The sequence below is a fragment of the Bombus bifarius genome, unplaced genomic scaffold, assembly GCF_011952205.1.
Source record: "Bombus bifarius isolate JDL3187 unplaced genomic scaffold, Bbif_JDL3187 scf7180000008178, whole genome shotgun sequence".
NCBI classification, from domain to species: domain Eukaryota; kingdom Metazoa; phylum Arthropoda; class Insecta; order Hymenoptera; family Apidae; genus Bombus; species Bombus bifarius.
This window is the reverse complement of record NW_022884495.1, coordinates 606,530-623,518: the sequence shown is the minus strand read 5'-3', so window position 1 is coordinate 623,518 and position 16,989 is coordinate 606,530. Positions and strand designations below refer to the sequence as shown.

General features: G+C 38.5%; 2 protein-coding genes across 3 annotated transcripts; both read right to left on the bottom strand.

Annotated features, from left to right (window-relative positions):
• Positions 1–662: 662 nt before the first annotated feature.
• On the bottom strand, positions 663–3,141 carry LOC117209626 (inositol-tetrakisphosphate 1-kinase-like). 2 transcript variants are annotated; one of them, XM_033451860.1, is made up of 5 exons: positions 3,024–3,141; positions 2,202–2,300; positions 1,996–2,137; positions 1,710–1,846; positions 663–1,645 (listed from the first exon to the last, which is right to left on the bottom strand). In XM_033451860.1, the coding sequence occupies exons 2-5, from the start codon at positions 2,241–2,243 to the stop codon at positions 1,061–1,063; spliced, it is 906 nt and encodes a 301-aa protein (XP_033307751.1). In that variant the 5' UTR covers positions 2,244–2,300; positions 3,024–3,141; the 3' UTR covers positions 663–1,060. The 2 variants fall into 2 exon arrangements, with proteins under 2 accessions (XP_033307751.1, XP_033307750.1); XM_033451859.1 differs by lacking the exon at positions 3,024–3,141 and adding an exon at positions 2,465–2,778.
• LOC117209623 lies at positions 2,918–15,340 on the bottom strand. Its single transcript, XM_033451854.1, has 7 exons — positions 15,203–15,340; positions 12,644–12,911; positions 8,972–9,138; positions 4,359–8,123; positions 4,117–4,162; positions 3,451–3,639; positions 2,918–3,212 (listed from the first exon to the last, which is right to left on the bottom strand). The coding sequence occupies exons 2-7, from the start codon at positions 12,827–12,829 to the stop codon at positions 3,183–3,185; spliced, it is 4,383 nt and encodes a 1,460-aa protein (XP_033307745.1). The 5' UTR covers positions 12,830–12,911; positions 15,203–15,340; the 3' UTR covers positions 2,918–3,182.
• Between the last annotated feature and the right edge of the window lie 1,649 nt (positions 15,341–16,989).

Below are 16,989 nucleotides of genomic sequence, written 5' to 3'. Positions count from 1 at the left end.
TGAAATATAATGGAAAATCAAAATGACTATGCAAAGCATCTACTGCACGATCATATGAATAAACAGTAAACAGGTCTCGACACTTGTTAAAGAAAATCGTTCGAAAATTGAATTCCGAAAAATAAACATGGAAGACAAAAAGGGTCTCGTTCTGTGAAACAAGCAAAGATGAGTAGACTGCCTCTGTCTCTGTCTGGGACATTCGTAATATCTGCATGTATGAATATACGTATCACATATGCGCACAATGAGACCATTTCTTGTTCTCCATTTCGATTTTTTTTCGACTCAAAAGACGGACGACATCGCAGATATCTTCGATATGGAAGTGTTCAGATCTGTTTATAGTTAGTAAGATCGTTGTCTGGACTCCCAGATCTGCCTTATTCATTGTTGTATGAAAACGTTTTTCAAGATGAAATTACAGTATTTCAATGGTCACATATAACAGCGAAAATAGATATTTAGATAATACCATTTAAACGGACCACCCTGTATTTACAGTTTTGTCAAAATAAGCAACTACATGAAAGTGTTATTTGAACAAAAAAATATAGTATTCAATAATTCTTTCATTGTGTATTTTTAATATTTTTATAGTAGTTTTAATGTACAATTTCATATTTCACAATGAAAATGTAAATTTATAAATATACGTTACATATATTAATCCCAGAGGTGTTTTATTCAACCATTTATGCAAATATAGTATACAAGTGAAAAGTACAAAATATTCTTTGGCAGTCATGCGTTTCTTACCATAATGGGCAAAATTTATTAAAAAATGTCAATATAGTTAATAAACAAAATTAATCTTTCCCTACTATAACTATGTACCATGAACAAACAACCCAAAAATGTTAGAAAGTAGCGAGGTCACAAAACGCAGATCTGCTATAACAGTTTCAAATACCGTCAAGGGTAAACATGAAATAAGTCATTATAAAAAAAGCATACATTGCTTCATCAAATAATATCATTTTGTACTTGTTACAATATAGTGAACTGGAATATCAGTTTGATATATTTATTAATCTCCTTCACTTTCTTGTTATTTATATTATTTATTCTTTGTAGAATATTTTTTCTTTTCGTCGCTTTCAAAGCCAGAATCCAAGTCATCGCTTAAACACTTTTTTAGTGTATAAATTTTAGAATGCTGCTGCAAATCTCTGTTTTCAATTGATAGCTTCTTTATGCAGCTTATTAATTGTTCAAAGAAATTAGGATAGCTATCATACCCAGGAAACATATTTACATCTATGATCGCATATTTTCCGGTATGATTTTCAATAACAACATCCACACCAACTAAAAGCAATCCAAAAAGTTCCGTAACTCTCTTAACAATCTTCTCTAGTATTTCATGTTTTGGTTTTACGGTTAATGGAATGTCTTCCTCTGTCAGAATTGACCATTTAGACCTGGAATCGCTCTTACATATATCATGAGAACTAAAAAATATTGTGTTTAATGCAGTACAGTCTTCTTCATAAAAGTTTTTGAAACTAGGTCTTTCGACTACGTGAAAGTTTTCTCCAACTATATATATCTTATAAAGAATCGCATTATGGTTGACAAATTGTTGAGCCACACAAGGAGGCTGACAATCCTTCACACCCCCTTCATTAAAAATCACCATCATCTAAAAAGCATGATTGTTATTAATATTTAAATAACATTCATATGTTTTCCAGCGATTAAATTACCTTATGCGCATCGTTGGAGCCCTGAGCCACAAGTGGTTTACAAAGAAATGGGAACTTAATACCTGCCATTTTTAACAGCGATATATTCTCAATAGCATTTTTACTTTTAATTTCTACAAACCTTGGAGTAAATACCCCTATAAAAAGATAGATCGTATAATCATATAATTCACATATTTTATATATAGATCATATGAGCCATATATAGATCAATAATTTGTTATTCGATATTTTATTAACTTTAATAAAAAATTATCAAATCTAAGTATTAAGAATTTGTATTTACCATCGAGTTGTAGCTGTTCTTGTAAGATTTCGTATGATTTATAACGATTTATTAAAATCCTAATATTGTCCAAAGGGTCAATAACTATTATTTCGGGATGTTGGTAGAAGTATTCTTTCATTCTTGAGATAATTGCTTTGGCCTGGAATATAAATCAATTGTCATAACGTTGTTAATCACAATAAATATAAAAAATTTGTTCATACATATTGATCACCATATTCAGCATGTGCTAGTTTGTCTGTCATTTTGTATATAAAAACATGGAATGGTCCCTGAGGTTCAAGATCAGAGTTTATATCAATCTGAAATTAACGTATCAATTCTAAAATATTTGATAAAATATTATAGACGTATATAAATTATAAATAAAACATTTTATACATAACCTCACATTATTATAACGTGAGGCATAACGTATGGCATAACTATTTAATAATAATTTCAGAAAGCTTAAAAAATTATTTACCATTTTTAATAGAAACCCTTCAGACTCACAAACACTACAAAAGTCATTCCAATTAAATTTCTGTCGTTTTTTTTCGGATATCGAGTAACCGATAACATACTTGTCGCACATTTTTTTTCGCGTTGTTTTCTTATGTCGAGTATAATTTTTATCCATTAAAGCGTATACAGTACATTATTTTAATAATAACCGTTAGATAAATTATACTCTATTAATGCGTTGTCTCAGAAATTCTTGTATCAACTAATTTCATATTTTTCCCCGAAATGTAAGGTTATGTTTGCATGATTTAAGAAATACTCCACGGTATTGTAATCCCTTTGGTTATATACATTTTACACAATCAGTTTATTTTCTTAAAGCAAAGTATTTCCTCAAATTTTATTCTCATGTACAACTTGGGTTATCGTTATATTTATTTTAGATAGTGTAATATATGATCACAGGTTATCGCGATATAATAATGACAAGCACATATCACATTATTTATGCTTAATTACACGACACTTAAAATAATCCAACACATAACATGATTATCTAAAATTATCATTTTATTTACAATACTTTCATGATATTTTTTATCGTGTATTTAATGGTCCTTTCAAATCATAAATATTCGGGAATGTGTCACCGTCGTTGCATCTTCAATTGCAGTATTTGCAATATACATTCTTCGTGTTCATGTTTCTATGACGCGCTTTCTATCAAATCAGCAATTTTAAATTTCTCCCATGCTCTGTATGAGAGACTAAAAATAAATCGATTAAGTATAATTAAAAAGTATAGTTCTCATAATAAAGGTTCAATTAACAATATGATAATATAGCATTGAAATTTCTTTAAATAATTTAATTTCTTACTAAGATCTTAATTTTAAGATTTTAATTAGAATAATTTTGATACTAATACGTATCATTATAAAATAGTATAATTTTAATATTATTTCATGTATATATATATATATATTACGAAATTTGTTATTTTACCTTTGAAGATTCGTTCCAAGAAGTCAACATCTCTTTCGTAACGAAAATCGCGACGTTATTATCGAAATCATCGGTGTTTTCGCCATCTGATCGAATCTTTGTCAACGTTCGAACTTCTCCGAGAGAATATGAACCGGAACTTGGCATGTATAGTTCCCCTTCGGAGTGTGAAGTATCCGAAATTTCCATCTGAGATAATGAGACGTAATTAGACGAAGAATTTAGAAAATATACAAATTTAAATATTAATTATTTTTATTGATTTTATTCGGAAAAATTAAAATTTAATAAAATCAACTAAAAATTAAATTTAAAATTAATTAAAAAGAACTTTGATAACTTTAAAGAAATTTAATTAAAAATTAATAAAATCGAGCAAATTCGTTTTAATTCTCACCATTGCCAACATGATAATATATTCTTAATACAAAAGGCAGGAGACTTCCTGCCAAATGAATTATTGCTGGACTACTCTATTGAAAACGGATTATACAAAATTTCAAGATGCTTAAATATACAGAATACGTTATAATATTTAACAGAGAAAACAAACTCCTGCCTGGATTCTATTATTTTAATTATATTCGTAAAAATACGAGCTTGTACAAATATTCGCAGTTTAATTATTACGTTGGACACATTGAATGTTAAACGAATATTTCGTACCTTGTTCGATTCTATCGTTGATATCGTAGACGTGCCATTAGAAAGCCTGTAAAAAGTATAATTTGAGAATAGTACAATTTCAAGAAAATCGATTAAAGAAAATAACGACAGTAATTAAATAATCGTAGATATAATTCCATAAATATTTTTTTTACTTAATACGACCAAACATTACACGTATAATGACCGATTAATTAATTAAATTACTTGAAATCGCGCGTGTTTTAAGATATTTCCTTTACCTCTGCCGTTGATTGAGCAAACTTGAATAATTGATATTGCCATCAAGACACGTAGAAGAGAAGAACTTTTTGTCCATTCCGTCATACACATCGGATAAAATGTTCTTTTTCTCGAATAAGCTATCGAAATGCGAGTTATTTATATCGCTTATTTTATCAGCAATCGCGTTGCTCGTTTCCATCTGCTCGAATTTATTCGCTTCCTGTGAAAGTTTCGTATTATTCGACGAAGTTTTCGAAAGGTTCCTCGAGGAAGATCGAAGAGACGCGCAATCGCGCAAAGAATCAGACGATAAACCCTGCGAAATATTATTATCAAACTGTTCGTTTTTGCCTGAATTTTTCTGCGAACATAATTCTACAGATTTCTCTTCTCTCAATTCACCAACCGCATCGTTCGAAGATGCCGATCTTTTGTTCCAAGTTTCAAGGTCGTCACGCTTCGCATCTTTGTCGTCGTTCGTTTTCAGCCAGGTTTCGTTAATATCCTTCACAGCTGCCTCATTGTCGTGTAAATTCATTCTTTCATCGATATCCCGCAGCAGATTATTCCTTAAAGTTTCAGCAACGTGGCATTCTTTGCTCCCGATTGGCTCGCGAATAATATTAGACGCAGTTCTCGTAGAGGTTTTGTTTTCTTTCTCGCTTACTTCTATCCGCAAATTCGCATCGTTCTTCGAGATACTATTCTCGTCATTCTTTTCAGAATCTTTTTTCGTATTATCAATTCCACCGCTTATTTTAACGTCTTCCGCCAACCCGATATCGCCGTCTATTTTATCTGCAGAATGTTCGTTTCTCGATACATCAAGGTTACATTTTAAAGACGATCGGTTCTCGGTATTAGGAATCGACTCGTTAAGAACAGCGTTGTCGCGTTCGGATTTATCCTTTATCGAAATATCTTTTTCGATAATTTCTTCGTTCGTGTTGGTTTCAAGCCGCGCGTGTTCCACTTGCGAATCTCGTTTCTCAGACTCGTCATCCGATTTCGTCGCTCCGACCAAAGGAACGTCGTTCGAAACCGCGTTGTACATCGACGATTTGCCGGAAACTAGCGACCGCGAGTTTCCACGACCGGCCTCGTCGTTCTTCAAACTCTGCAACAAGCTCTTCGCCATCAGAGGCACTATCTCGTTTACCTTCAGCATGCTCTTTATTTTATCTTCTACGAAGCGTGTTTCTTCTCGAAGAGCGAGCGCCATCAAGTTTGCCTCCATCTTCTCTTCCGCTGCAACATCCTTTAAGACAGCGGGGCGAACGATATTGCGCAACGTCGTGTCGTCGAAATTACCTCTCTGGACCTCTCCTTCCTTCGATTTCAGCGCGTTTATCCTGAGAATCGTGGCCCTCTCGTCGCGAGACTCGTCTTTCATCGTCGGTGACCTGCACGTCTCTTGCGACATCTTCGTATCGTTCGCGCTCTTCGTATCCGTGCTCGAAGACTGCGGCCAGATCGAAGAGGCGGTCAAGCTCGAGCTATCGTTCACGATTCGAAATAAACGCGTTTTACGAGGAAAAATGTCTCTCGCCTCGTTGGTACCGTTTGTCGTCGTTTCGTAATTCCTGCTGTTATCTTCGCTCGAGCCGGTGGTTTCTTCGTTCGACGTTCTCCTCCGAGGAGGAGACGTTCCATCCTTCGTCCTCGAGTTCGTTGCGAAAATTCGCGCCGTAAATTTGTCCGAGACCTTCGGCGCGATACACCTTCTCCTCGAACCATCCTCGTTTCTCTTCGATACGGGCGACTTTAAACACGTTGTAGCTTTCGTTCGTTCGATCCTATCAAGCTGGCGTTCTTCGTTCGCGTTCGCTTTATTCCTCGTTAGCAATCGTTTATCTTCGATCGTCGATTTGGTCCGATCTCGACGTTCTTCCACCTGCATCTCTGCACTCCGATCGAATTCCCAATTTTCCAACTCAATCGCTGCATTCCGCTTTGCAAATTTCCCCGACCTAATCGTCGAGTTCTTCTTTATTTTCGATAGCGCGTTGTGTTTAGCGCGCGCGTGAAACCGATCAGCCAGATCAGCCGTAATTTGTTTCGATAAATTTCCCGCTCCATCGGTTTCCACCGTTGCGATCTTCGCGCTGTTCATCGCAACCGTATCAGCGGTGTATTTCCCGTCGGCTTTTCCTCTCGTCGTATCTTGCGCGCGATATTCGTCGAGCTCCGGTCGCGAAAGAAACCTGTCTATCGTTTTCGTCGATCGAACGACGCTCTCGATTATCTTATCGTACGAAAGCAACACCTGGTCCAGCTCGTCCACGGAAGGTTCGTACAAATTGCAAAGATCGTCCGATTCCTCGCTATCTTCCGTAAAGATCGCGCTCGACGACGAAACGTTGTCCTCCGCGTAATTCCCCGCTTGTTTCTCGTCTCTGTCGCAATATGTTTGAACGATGTCTGCGAAACGTTTATCTATCGCCTTGTAGCGCTCATCCTCCTCCGTTCTTCGCTTCTCGCAAACCTCCTTGCGTCTTCTTTTATCGGTCTTGCGCATTTCTTCCACCTCCTTGCTCGATAACGGAACCTGCTCGTCGTTTGTTCGAAGTTTCCTCGAAGAGGCTTTGAGTCGTTCGGATTGACCGTTCGAAGCTCGTCGGCTTTCCAAACGTTCGACGAACGTCGACGGTGTTTTCGAATTCTCCTCGCAAATTGCATCCGCTCCTTCCGTATTTTGCGACTCGACGAGACTTTCGTGATTCTTCGCTCGCGGTGGACTCTCGTCCTCGACTATTTCCTCTCCAGGGGATTCCTTCCTCTGCGAGACTCGCTCGTCGAATCTCACTTGCTTCTGGTTGCCCCTTGCCGATATCTTCATCGCCGAATCGTCCGTCCCTTCCTCGATAATTTCACTCTCGGATTCGTCGTTCGAATTGTCCCCGATCGTTTCTCTGAAATCCTCCTTCAACGCGACCTCGTCGTCGCGATCCGTCGACTCCAGGTTCCCCTCGCTCTCGAGATCCTTCGTTGTCGTTTCGCGTACATCGCCCAATTTTTCGCCCAATTTTTCGTCCAATTTTTCGTCCAGTTTATCGTCCAGTTTATCGTCCAATTTTTCGTCCTTCGCCAAACCATCGCAGGATCCCTCTGCCACAACTGTTTCCGATTTTCCAGGAACGCGCGCCGCGTCCGATCCATCGCCACTCTCCACGCGGCCTTTCCAACTCGCCCTCTTCGATTTCCCCTTCGTCCTACTTTCGCCATCCTCCGCTATTCTTACGACTTTCTCCCTCTTTCTCGGAGAGCCGTCCTTGCCGCGAAAGTCACGACGAACCACGTAAGTGGCGACGTTGCGACTTTCTTGCACGAACGACGGATCCGGTGAGATGCGAATGCTTGCCAAGCTTTGGGTGACCAGGTCTCCCTTGATATTCACCGAAGGACCCATCCGCACCGAGAACGCGTTCGCCCTCTTGTCGTCTCTCCGCGTGTCCTCTGGCGGAGGACGCGTAATACGATGTTCGTCTCTGCGCTCGTCGTCCTCGGGCGCCGGACACGAAGAGGAAAGTCCGAATCTTTGAACGTATCGCTTCCTTCGTCGCGAGAATTCCTCGTAACGATCGTCGGAAGTTTGAAATTTAGGCGCCGTTAGATCGACCGTCCTCTTGGCTTTGATCGCGTCGCGTTGCTCGCGACCAGGTCGACGATCGCTGGATCCCTCGTCGATCCAGCCGTTCGCTTCTTGGAACTTGTAGGCCACTCGTTCACGGATGTACAAGAGTTGATCGTTCTCGTCGTCGAACGCCGCCTCGTCCGGATGTCTGAAAGAAACGTCAGGCTGTGTATCGATATCGTTGAGAATTCGACGAAGGAGCGAGAATTTTTCGAACCATTTAACCTACAGCATCGTACGAGAAACCGGACGAGACACGAGCAACACGCGCGACAGACGCGGTACGTGGATGTTATCGATTTATTATTTACTCGAAGACGGTAGATCTTCCTTGTTGAATGATCTGTGGCGGCACGCTAATAAATTCAAATCTTATTGTTGTTTTGCCTCGGAGCATCAATATCGTAGGACGCACACACATATTGTATTAATAATCAAACTCCGAGGCAAAACGATGTCGCCGTTATTTTCAACCGTCAAACGCAATCGAGTTCAAATTTTCCGACTGTCCCCCGACCGATTTAAATAAACGAGCGAATTGACGAGCGAGAGAGTTTCGTAAAATAACAAAATAAAAAAAAGAAATTTGAGGTGAAAAATAAAAAAGAAAACTTTTTTTTTCTAACAACAATCCACTTTACAATCCACTTCCGAACTCTAGGCGTGACTTTTTAAGACTGAGACTCTTATGATTTGACTTTCGATCGGATCCGATTACTTTCTTCTTCCATCGTCAGTCATCGGATTTGAAGTATGCCGGTCGCGACACGAGCATCGTCGACGCGCGCTTTTCCTCCAGCTCTTCCGACGCTCTTCCGTGGCTACGTAGTTCGTTACGAAGCCACAGTTTACTACATGAAATTACAAACTAAATACGCAGCGCGTATCCATCGACCGAGAGGAAAAACGAGCGTTGTTCGAGGATGTATCAATCGCGTTGCAAAGTATCGGGTAGATTTCGTAGGGAAAAGCAGGCGTATCGATCGGGACACTTACACGTCTGTGCATTTTTGAAGGCGACCGCACGTAGCGGACAAACTTATCTCCTTCATTTGGATCTGCGCGTCTTTCATCAACTTTTCTACGTTCTCGAGAATGGCCGTTGTTTCCGGACTAAGCACCGGCGAATCCGAAACAGTTGCGCTGGATCTCTTGCTATCGAGCTGCAAATCGGACAACGAATAAATCATCTAAAATTCGAGTATTCTATTAGATTGTCCGAAAAATGTCTTTCTTTTACAGACACGTGTTTCACATCGACGCATCTTTGTACAAACGCGAAACCTAATCCGTCGAACGTTGTGATCTTTACTTTTGGTAGAACAAAATGGATCGTACGTAGTTCGATAAAATAATATAAAACGGAAAACATTGTGCATCCATTATATCCTTATAAAACGAAAGAAAATTTTCGGACGACCTAATACTTTCTACGTGTGATTGTTGTAACATGGAATTAAGTCGCGACGAAACGACTGTTTTCTTATTTTGTGATTTTATTACTGCAACTTATTGCGATTACTAAATTGCAATTTAAAGAGCAACTATTGGATTGTCCGAAAAGTGTCTTTCTTTTACAGACACGTGTTTCACAACGACGCATCTTTGTACAAACGTGAAACCTAATCTATCGAACGTTGTGATCTTTATTTTGATAGAACAAAATGGATCGTACGTAGTTCGATGAAATAATATAAAACGGAAAATGTTGTGCATCCATTATATTCTTATAAAACGAAAGAAAATTTTCGGACGACCTAATACTTTCTAACATGGAATTAAGTCGCGACGAAACGGCTGTTTTCTTATTTTGTGATTTTATTACTGCAACTTATTGCGGTTACTAAATTGCAATTTAAAGAGCGACTATTGCATTGTCCGAAAAGTATCTTTCTTTTACAAACACGTGTTTCACAACGACGCATCTTTGTACAAACGCGAAACCTAACCCGTCGAACGTTGTGATCTTTACTTTTGGTAGAATGGATCGTACGTAGTTCGATTATTTCCTTATAGTAGTCCATTATTTCCTTATAAAACGAAAGAAAATTTTCGGACGACCTAATACCTTCTACGCGTGACTGTTGTAACATGGAATTAAGTCGCGACGAAACGACTGTTTTCTTATTTTGTGATTTTATTACTGCAACTTATTGCGGTTACTAAATTGCAATTTAAAGAGCGACTATTGCATTGTCCGAAAAGTATCTTTCTTTTACAAACACGTGTTTCACAACGACGCATCTTTGTACAAACGTGAAACCTAATCCATCGAACGTTGTGATCTTTATTTTGATAGAACAAAGTGGATCGTACGTAGTTCGATGAAATAATATAAAACGGAAAATGTTGTGCATCCATTATATCCTTATAAAACGAAAGAAAATTTTCGGACGACCTAATACTTTCTAACATGGAATTAAGTCGCGACGAAACGGCTGTTTTCTTATTTTGTGATTTTATTACTGCAACTTATTGCGGTTACTAAATTGCAATTTAAAGAGCGACTATTGGATTGTCCGAAAAGTGCCTTTCTTTTACAGACACGTGTTTCACATCGACGCATCTTTGTACAAACGCGAAACCTAATCCGTCGAACGTTGTGATCTTTACTTTCGGTAGAACAAAATGGATCGTACGTAATTCGATGTGTTGAGATATGTATAATTTTCTGTGCTGGACTAGGTTAAATGCGTAGTAGAGATACTTGTATGTGAATATCAGTGTGTGGAAGTATGTGTGTCCGAAGCGTCTCGAAAACAGACGAATGTAAACTCCACAGTCGGTTAAGGGTCGTCGAAGAGTCGGTTTATAGTCGGGTATAGAAGAAAGTGCTGAGACGCGTGCAAATGTGTATCGATGAATATATAAGCAATCGTCCATGAAATAAATACATTATTATTTTATTATTAATCCTCGGTGTAAATTTAGTGTTCCTATAACATTATTTCGGCCTCAAAGATCCACAATTCTCAACACGATGAAATAATATAAAACGGGAAATGCGCATCCATTATTTCCTTATAAAACGAGAGAAAATTTTCGGACGACCTGATATTATCCAAATTACGTAAATACAGCGTACAATCGTATTCAGAGAGGTATCAGAAGAGTGGTGAAAGGTAAATGATACAGGTGTTTCGTCGGGTGACTCCTTGCATAGCCCGGAATCTCTCGGTCGAGGCGGCCACTCGCCACGTCTACGCAATTAATTGGATCGCAATAATCCTAAGGAACTGTCATAAAACGAGGCTTTTTGATTTATCGTTAACGGGTTAAGTGGCAGAAAACATCTTCGAGTCAAGAGGTTCCTTATGGTTATTGCTCTATCAGGTAAAAATGAATTCCACCCTCGAGTGGTGGGGCAATCACCACCGAGCAAGAGTTTCCCATTGCAACAGCATCGTCACCCAGCTTCGCTGGTTCGTCTCTTAATTAACATCTCTTTACCGGGTTGTCACCCTTCGATCGTTCACCTGCTTCTCTTATACCTTACGCAACAGCGTAACTATCTTCTCTACCAAGTTGATGGGAATACACGTCGAGTTATCATTGCGGTTAGGGGCGTTTAACGAGCCTTCATTTGGATTAGCCATTGTTGTTATACAATATAGATGATAATTAACGGTACAAATATGATTATTTCAGAATTTGACAATTAGCCGTGGCGATTAGATGCTCGAGATACCGATGACAATAATCTTAGGTTCAATAACGGTGAACAGGATGAACAGGATGGCAAATGACTTCTCCAAAGTCCCAGTGGGACTGCACTTACTTGTCCACAGTCCAAGTGGAACTCGCTCGTGTACTTTTCTCTGTACTCCTCGGGTCAACTATATTTTTAAGGAGAGTTATACAACTACTCCATACCTCTGTTAAGTAAAAACGTCCATCCCGTGACCGTGGCTACGTTTAGCGACCAGACGTGTCACTACGAGCCCAAGCCTACTGTCATAAATCTCTGACAAACATAATCGGAGTAAATCATAAACAACTACTTCCAAGTTTTATTATTTAAGTACAGCTATAATAAAAAGTCTAGCCTAAGGTATTGGGGACTTTCCCAAAAATTCCAAAGGAAAGTCCCCGATGTCCTCGGTGTTATACTAATTCAACCGTCCCTGTTATCCTAACTGTAATGGAAGATCGATCTGTTCGTGGCGTCGATTAGCTGATCGTAACGGGAATTTACGACTGCCGTTGACGCGCTTCCTCGCGATCGCGTCTCTCCCCGATTGATCGAATAAACAACAGGTAACTTTGAAAGAATTCGAAGATGGTATCCCACTGGGGGTAGCTATCCACGTGTTATATTATTATACCACTAAGCTATAATATTTTACCAAACGTCCTACTGGACAAATTGTAAAACGTAAATAAATAAATAAAAAAAAAAACTTTGAAAGTATCTCTATATAGGAAATTAGCGAAATCTCTTTCTCAGAATTATCTAGCTTGAGATTATCGATTACGCAAGATCCTCGCGATATCGTAATAAAAATCCCATGGATCTGAAATACCAAAATCGATGCTGTATCTTATCTATACGTCTACCACATTTTACGAGCGTTAGTTTCGTTTTCTTTTTCTTCTTCTTTTTATCGCTTGTTATTCCCATCAATTTTTCTATTCGCCATATGACCGCGTTTCTCGTTACACCGATACCTGTTCATCGTTGACCGCTTTCGCCGCTGTTAATGTAACTTTCCTCGCGCTTCTCGCCGTTTCTGTTCGACGAACAGAGCTTCTCGACCCTCTGATGCCGCTTCTTGCGTATTGAATTTCCTCTCTTTGTCGCGCTATCGGCACGCGAGTTTTGCAATAACAATCGCACGCCGACTGTGACTGCATCCTCGAGTGGCAAGAAGAGGCGGGCAAACGAAGAGGTGGATCCGTGCAAAGGTCCAAGTACTCTAAAACGTCAGGCTTCCTCCTGCGAACGAAAGAACAAATCGTATTTATCGGTAGAACGTTTGCAAATATCGTGGATAGAATTAATATTTTTATAAACGTAATCAAACGGGTACGTTCTATTCGTTGAAAATTCTAACGGATACTTAACGTTGATATTTCGTGTTACGTTGATATAGCGTTCGTTTTACGTGCATTTTACGCTTTTAAGTTTCTCGCGAATGCGTCAAAATCTGCGCTCCAGCTATAAAGCGTTTTAAAAGGAATTTAATTAATTTAAAAACACGACACAGTAAAAATTATTTTACGAATCGTTCGTGAACTGGAATTACAGCTAAGAAGATTCTGTTAAAGATTACGCTATGGTTTAATTAAATATACAACAAATTGAAATAAGGTTACCACCTGTATTCCATTCATTTTCCGTAAATCACGTAAATGAATTTTATATGTGCGTATATGCGTAAAGTAAAATGTCACGTATCACTCGTAAACTGGAATTACAGCTAAGAAGATTCTGTTCAAGATTACGCTGTGGTTTAATTAAATATACAACAAATTGAAATAAGGTTACGATCTGTATTCCATCCATCTTTCGTAAATTACATAAATAAAATTTATATATAAAGCAAAATAAAATTTATACAACTTGAATGTTTTCAACGATAAGCTACTCGATACCTAAATAATAGCAAATCTCCTGTTTCTTCGAGAAAAGTATTCTTGCCCCCTCTATCGATTAAGAGAGAACGTAAGTACGTTGCGAGTCGCGACGTTGCGAAGGAACGAAAGAAGGAAAAATAAGAAATATCGTCGTTTAAAAACGGGTAAGTCGAAGAATCGACGATAACAAAGTTACTGATTTCTGTGCGACAAGGGTGGTTGCCCTGGTCGAGCTTCCACCTCTTCCACGTTCCGTGATAGAAAATCAAACCATGCATTACGTCGTCGGCATTGTACAGGTTGCTGGCCACTCTAAAAACTATCTATACGCGGTAATATCGATCCTTAAAGGGAGTCGCTTCTTTCCTCGTTATCGATTTTCTGTCGTCCACCAAATTGACCAGTTTCTCAAGCATCGAACGTGCCAGTATCGATACTTGAAATATTCGAATCGAGGGAACTCGAACTTTCGTCTCGTTATCGTGTTCTATCGAATTGTTTAATTCGTCGATATTCGACGTATCGATTAATCATCGTCACTTCGTTGCCGCGTGTTCGTTCCGCACGTTTCACGATTTTTTGTTTCGTCACTCGTCCTCGCCGAGAGAAGCTCGATCGCCGTCGATGCAAATAAAATCGACACCTAAATGGAACAACGTTCCTTTGAATTACGATCGACGAGAATTCAGCTACGAGATGCAACATCGAAGCAGCGATAAACTCGCGATGAAAGATATCAAACGAGTCGACGCGAACGCTTTTGGTAACGACGAATATTCAGAAATATCTACTTTACCAACTACGAAACGTTTATTCATCTATGCGACGTGCATGCAAGTGAATATACCCGACAAAAAAATTGTGCAAAAAGAAAATATCCGAGAGCCTTTGAAGCGGAAACTTTCGGAATAAAGCTAGGAGTTTCGAAGTTTCGAAGCCTGAAAAAACACGGAATGCTAAAATTTCGAAGCTGGCCGTCGAATAACCGTGTATAAAAATTCAAAATAATTCATAGACTTTAATAACACGATTTCAACGCAGAGCAGCATTAATATTTATCGTCGTATTCATAGGCAACGATAGAAAAATCGACGCTGGAATTTCAAATCGCTCGATTAAACGCTCGGCTGCTTGAATAATGTATAAACATCGCCGTAATAAAGATCTTCTCTCGTTAGACGCTTCGTACGTTATTTTCATTAATTTAGCTCGGTCGATTCCGGATAAAAACGTGAAGCATAGGGAACCTGAAACAAAGAGAGTCGTAGTATCGTGCCATCTCTGAGATTCGTATCGCTTCGAATTCCATTAAAACTTTTTAACGATCGCTTTGACGATTAAAACTTGCTCCACGACGATTCCGAAAATCTCTTGGAATTTTTATAAATTCGCCGTCTTTCTACCTTCCAAGAGACGAAGGACTACTTCATTTCGTATAAAACGTTTATTACGAAACGAAGATAAATAGATTCGTATCCGTAGTATTTCTATATTAATTCGTCCATTGTGATTAGGTTGGAAGCACAGAGCAGAAGACGGTCGTGCGAAAGATCGCACAATTTAACGCGCACTCTTGATCGTTAACGATAACATCAACGTTTCCCGTTTCCTATTCGAAGGAAAACGAGTTTCTTTAATCAAATAAATTACCTATTTTCGCAATTCGAGTAAATGGCGGATCACTCTCGATAGCAGCTTGGAAGGAAGATATTTTATAAAGTACCAAGGGATACGCTTCTACCATAAGCGTAATCGTAAAAGTTTTAATAGGACTTTAATGGATCAAGATCTCAGCTTGTACGAAAATATCGAAAAATGCGTATGAAAAAAACGATGCTTCGTACGTTTCGAAACTACGCCTTTCACCAAACCTGTCCGAATTTCTTCGTCGGATAAGACACGTAATGGCGAATGAAAGATTCGATTACGGAGGAATAATATAAGGCACGAGCACGTTCGCGGTGGAAGAAATCGTTGGTTATTTTTTCGATGTTGCGTGTACACGCGTTTTCTCAGTATTACGGTATACGCACGAACGTGAAAAATCAACGCATTCGCCGCGTATTACGATGACTCTTATTATTCAGATTCGATGACAAAAGTTTGCTCAAGGTTTCCTTCGCGCCATCGCTCGGGATGTTTGCGATTAACAGAGAGATAATTTGTGCAAAATTTGAGCTCCATCGAATAACCGAGAGAACCTGCCTTCGAGCCCTTAAACGTTCAAATGGTTTATCATTTCCTACGTTATCGACTGTAACAAAAAGCGACGTATGGTTTTCGGGTAAAAAAGAAGTGGAATAAGAAGACTAAAATAAACGAGTAAAATTACTTCTTTGATCTTGAAAATTACAGCGTGTCCTGATCGTTCTCTCGTCGATGAAAGCTAAAAATATCGTGTAATTTTGAGTTTCATCCCTAAGGGGCCATTACATTTAAAGAACATTGTTTGTCGTACAAGAAACTTTTGTAGAGAATTTTTTATAGATTATTGGAGTTGATAAGCAATGTGTGGTAAGGAAGAAAGAGGTTGGATGGAAAGTAAATTCTCTATTTATTTGTTACTTTTGGCATCCGTTTACAAACATTGGCTTCCAGATGAAGCCTGTCTTTCGTAACCAGGAAATTTTCGTCGATAATTCACGTCGAAGAACATACACTTTTCGTTCCTCGTTTTTAAAAAATAGTTTGTTATATCGACCGTTAATTCGATACGACAAACGCTCACTATTCGACAGCTATTTTCTTCATCGACAATGGTCGTTACGATAATGATAACGTTACGAAACAATAATGATTGCTAACGATCGTTAACCTTCTAAGTTAATTCTTACTAAGCAATATCGTTACTTTCGTGTACTATACTGCCACAGTGTTACAAATTGCTGCTTCCAGCGTAATAAAAGTTGTCATGCCACGTATAAGGGGTCTGTGCTTTTACTATAAAGGACACGTGGTCTAGGATCCACCCTAATCGAGCTGGATTTATACGAACACCCTAAAGATCCTATTAAAATAAATTACCAGAAATTGGCTTATAAAGTTTCGTTTACCCAAAGGAAGATACCTTGTACAGGCAATCTTCGACAGTAATTATTGATCGTGCGTTATTGTTCTTTGGCAGCCGGACGACGGTTCTCGTTATTTTCAGTGTACGTGACTTCGTATAAAGTAAAAGTTACTTTTATTTAAACACGACGTAAGAAAAATATTCGCTGTCGCTCAGGCCAAAACAAGACTGAACCAGCCTAGTCCGAGAATAATTTTACAAAAATAATAAAATTTGTCAGATCTTTTAAAAATTATATGGAATTTAAACAAAACGTTCCCGAAGCGTTCAAAATCACAGACGCGTTGTCTTCGGCTTTGGCAAAGAATGATCAAGACGTGCTTTAATTTTCAAAATTACAAAAATAATTTTTATAATTTTTCTTTCG